General features: G+C 35.2%; 1 protein-coding gene across 1 annotated transcript; it reads right to left on the bottom strand.

The window, feature by feature from the left end:
* Positions 1–1,639: 1,639 nt before the first annotated feature.
* Positions 1,640–3,666, bottom strand: LOC130722717 (probable carbohydrate esterase At4g34215). Its single transcript, XM_057573544.1, has 2 exons — positions 2,925–3,666; positions 1,640–2,003 (listed from the first exon to the last, which is right to left on the bottom strand). Exons 1-2 carry the CDS (start codon positions 3,513–3,515, stop codon positions 1,662–1,664), a joined length of 933 nt encoding a protein of 310 aa, XP_057429527.1. The 5' UTR covers positions 3,516–3,666; the 3' UTR covers positions 1,640–1,661.
* Between the last annotated feature and the right edge of the window lie 215 nt (positions 3,667–3,881).

Here is a 3,881-nt window from a genome sequence, read left to right on the forward strand (position 1 = left end):
GCTAATCTTGTCGATATGGATACAATTAATTAAATATCAAAACAGCCGGACCATTCTCAATAATATTTTCTTCATACACGTGAAATAGAGGTCAAAATATATCACCAATTACAATATTCACATGCTATACTTGCATATATACAGAATACATATGGTCCTAAATTAAATTAAATTAAATTAGATGCGCTAAGCTATAGATTGTTTCAACAAAGTGCTATTATGGTGGTTGATATTCAAATTTCAAGATGTACATGTTTTTTTAGGGTCAAGATTCAAAATGTATATGTACTGCCACAGAATATTAATAGACCAAGCTCATCGTGATCTCTTACGGTCCAAATCATGTTGACCTGTCTTGGTGGCTTTATAACTTCATTTTGAGAGTCAGCGGAGACTTTTGATGCATGTTCAACTTCACCTGATGAAGATACTAATTTTTCTGTTTTTAGTAAAACATATTGTTCATCCATGTGAAATTTGATATATATACTTTCATGTTTGACTAGTTTCTATAAAAAAATGTTTCATGTCCTACAAAAAAAGCAAAATCCACATGTTCTTAGTCACTCGTATATAACTTAATAGCTGGTAATTTCCTATTTTCATATGTTTTTTGTTCTTGACTTGGTCTATATATAGGATTTAGTACCATTTCTTGTATTTTATTTTTGGAGAACCATTTCTTATATTTTAAGTTTGGTTTGTTTTTGTACCACTTAGATTTAGGTTTGGGCTTTAATATTGGGCCTACAGAGAATTAGAACTGGGCTTGGTGAATGTTGCCAACCAATCGGTTTGTTTGGACTTGTATAGAGTACAAATGAATTTCACACAAAAAAAAAAAGAGTACAAATGAAAGCTTTTGACCAAAAGTAAATGAAAGCTCAAAAACCTCTAATACCATATAAAAGAAACTATTGACCAATTTTTTTTTAAAGAAACTAAGACCGAAGAAGCAATTAAGAGAAGAAAAGAAAACTGAATTTCATTCATTGAAGAGAAGTGAATACAACAGAGTACATCAATGCTTATATATATGATCATAAGGCTATTAGTCCGGGTCTCTTAACGAGTGATAACCAATTCCTAACAACTCATTCACGAGTGATTATAAGGGTTGAGAAGGGGAAGGTCCAGAGTTCGAATCCTGAAAGGGAAATTTAAAGGGAGTTTCTAACTTACTAACAACTAACCATTAACATTTGCCTATAAAAAAACGATTTTGTTATTATTGCAAAGAAATTGCCACTTCTGTGTATGGGAAAGTTGGTTTATCAGTTCTCAACAAATTCAACTGATAAACTAACTAGCTAGCTACTTATTGAAATCTGATAAATGACTATGCACCCTTCACATCATTCGATATACAAGTTAAATCCAAATATCTTTAAAAAAAGTATTCTATGAATTACACTAGCTATTTATTGAAATCTGATAAATGACTCTGTACCCTTCACATCATTCGATATATAAGTTAAATCCAAATATCTTTAAAAAAAGTATTCTATGAATTACACAACATTTTAGCTTAATATTTGTAGTTCCAGATTAAAATGATTCATACACTGCTCAAGTTTTCTCTTGACTTTCAAGTCTAATTTCATGATCGTGTTGATGCAGCCTGGTGATAAATTAGTAATGAAAAAAGAAGAGTAGCAGTACTATAAGAATGTTATGGACATAATTGTGAGAAATACTATGAACAATGGGAACATACAAATATCAGAAGCACAGTTATTATGAAGCCTAATGGAAGCCTCATTAGGTTTTGGACTAACATTGGAATTTGCAATTGGAATTGAAGGTGTAGCTGGTACGAACTGAAGGAATGCATTAGCCATCATATGTCCAAGATTAACTTGGGCCGGGCTCGAAAGGTGGAGCCCATCAGGCTGAAGGCCCAATCCCAGAGCGTCCACAGTTCTCAGGTTCAAGAGGTCAATGTCCAGCTGAGCTTGTCTTACTATATCTACGTATGGGCCTACTCCTGATGCCAAAGCCACCTGCAATTAGTAACAATAATATAAAAAGTAATTAGACATGCACCATCTTAAATCATCAATTGAATGTGCCTTAATGATGAAGACCTTTATAGCTTAACTGTGAGTTTCAATTGTCAATGTAAAGTGACCAATAAATCATTTGTGAAGCTATGAGAAGTGTAGTGTATTGCACATATAACACTATAAGAAGATTATTACCTATTTTTATAGATTAGTAGTAGTTGATTGCATTAATTGATAAGGAACCCCTGGCCCCTGGCAGGTAACCTGAACAATAGTGCCTAACACTTGTTCCAGTATCAAAATAACAATATTTCTAGTGAATTGGCATTACCCTTTTGGGGAACAATATATCGATCTCATATTTCACCATCTTACATTTTTTATATTTTCAAATTTTAATTTAATTATAATGCGCCAATGCAGTGAAATCTAATTAGATATCTATGTAAAAAAGTACAGTGAGTACACTATATCTATATTGTTTTTCTTTTCCCTCTTCTTTCATCTTGTGTTCTTTAGTGACATAGATAAGCTAGTTTTGATCAGTCAATGCAAAGTGCTTAATAATTAGCTGCCAACTTGTTTGGAGTACGTCAATATCATAGATGTTGAATCAATTAATGACTATGTACTTAGTTTACTTTAATGTGCAAATTGAAAACTCTTCCATTCCAATCACTTCCTGATAAATCAATTGGTCCTGACCTATGTAAACGAACATAGATATTGCTTTGCTCTGAAATAATCAAATAAGTAAGCTAATAGATACTAGTACTCCTACCCCAAGTTCTCAACCCAACTACTTTTTTTCTTGAAAATATACTTGAACCACTAGCTAACAGAAGGTGAAAACCACACCGAACCTAACAGTTTATTGAGTAACTTATAATTGAAAAAAAATATTGAATTTTTTTTTACCTGGATTATGGGAAGCAATGGAGATTGAAGATCATCACGAACATCAGAGAAAAATTTAGTAACTCTTCTCTGATACGATTGGGCATCGTTTAAATTCTCTGTATCAGATTCCCCTTGAAACCAGAGCAGTGCTCGAATGGAACCACCATCACGCAAGGAAGCCTGGACCCTCTTCATCATGTGGCTGTAAAGCACTTTCCCCCGCTCCCACTCACTAATATTGGTGCCACCAATCGCACAAGGGACCAAACCCACAACACCGAAACCCGGGTTTTTTTCCACCACCGAGTTAGCGAAAGCCAAACCCGGTCCAACCCCATTTGTCTTCTCCCGGTCGATGTCTGCGTGGAGCGGTTCGCGTGCCTCCACCCACCTCAGCTGCGCGTCGAGTTTCAGAATTGAGGGGTTGGGGCGGCTCTGGAGAGGAACGATGCCGTCCCAGGTGGTGGCTCCCGTGGCGGTGTCGTTCGTCACGCCGCCCCTTCCTGCCATGTTGCTCTGTCCGGCCAATATGAATATGTTTGTGTCATCAGCTTGTAGCCTCATTGGCCATGCTTGAATCAGGAATATCAACAGTAACAAGGAAGGCATGTTCTTGGATTCTCAGGATAGATGGGAACGCTTTGTTCCACACACACTAGAATATTTATATATGCGCCTTGTCACATAGTACAAAGAATAATAAATTATGAGATGCTTCCATGTTATTCTATGTCATAAAATATTTGCCCATTGCTTTTCATACACTTACAGTCTGTCTTTAGTTTATCAAAGTTTCAGTCATAGAATACAAATAATTCAATTATTTAATCAAGTCAACAAAAGTCTTTTATAGATGACGCTCTACTTTTTGTACAAAAAAAGTAACATTTTTTTAAAAATTATTGAGAAGACGGAGTCGGAGGGGGACTGGTCTTTTTGGGGACTGGTCTTTTTTTATGTTGAAAAAAACTGGAC

Source organism: Lotus japonicus, chromosome 1 (assembly GCF_012489685.1).
Source record: "Lotus japonicus ecotype B-129 chromosome 1, LjGifu_v1.2".
Classification (NCBI taxonomy): Eukaryota; Viridiplantae; Streptophyta; class Magnoliopsida; order Fabales; family Fabaceae; genus Lotus; species Lotus japonicus.

What these genes read in the sequence shown, in the direction of transcription:
- LOC130722717 (XM_057573544.1), bottom strand. Translation starts at nt 3,515, where the DNA reads ATGCCTTCCTTGTTACTGTTGATATTCCTGATTCAAGCATGGCCAATG. An exon ending in CATTGCTTCCCATAATCCAG is followed by an intron (nt 2,004 to 2,924) that starts GTAAAAAAAAAT and finishes TACTAATTGCAG; the next exon opens with GTGGCTTTGGCATCAGGAGT.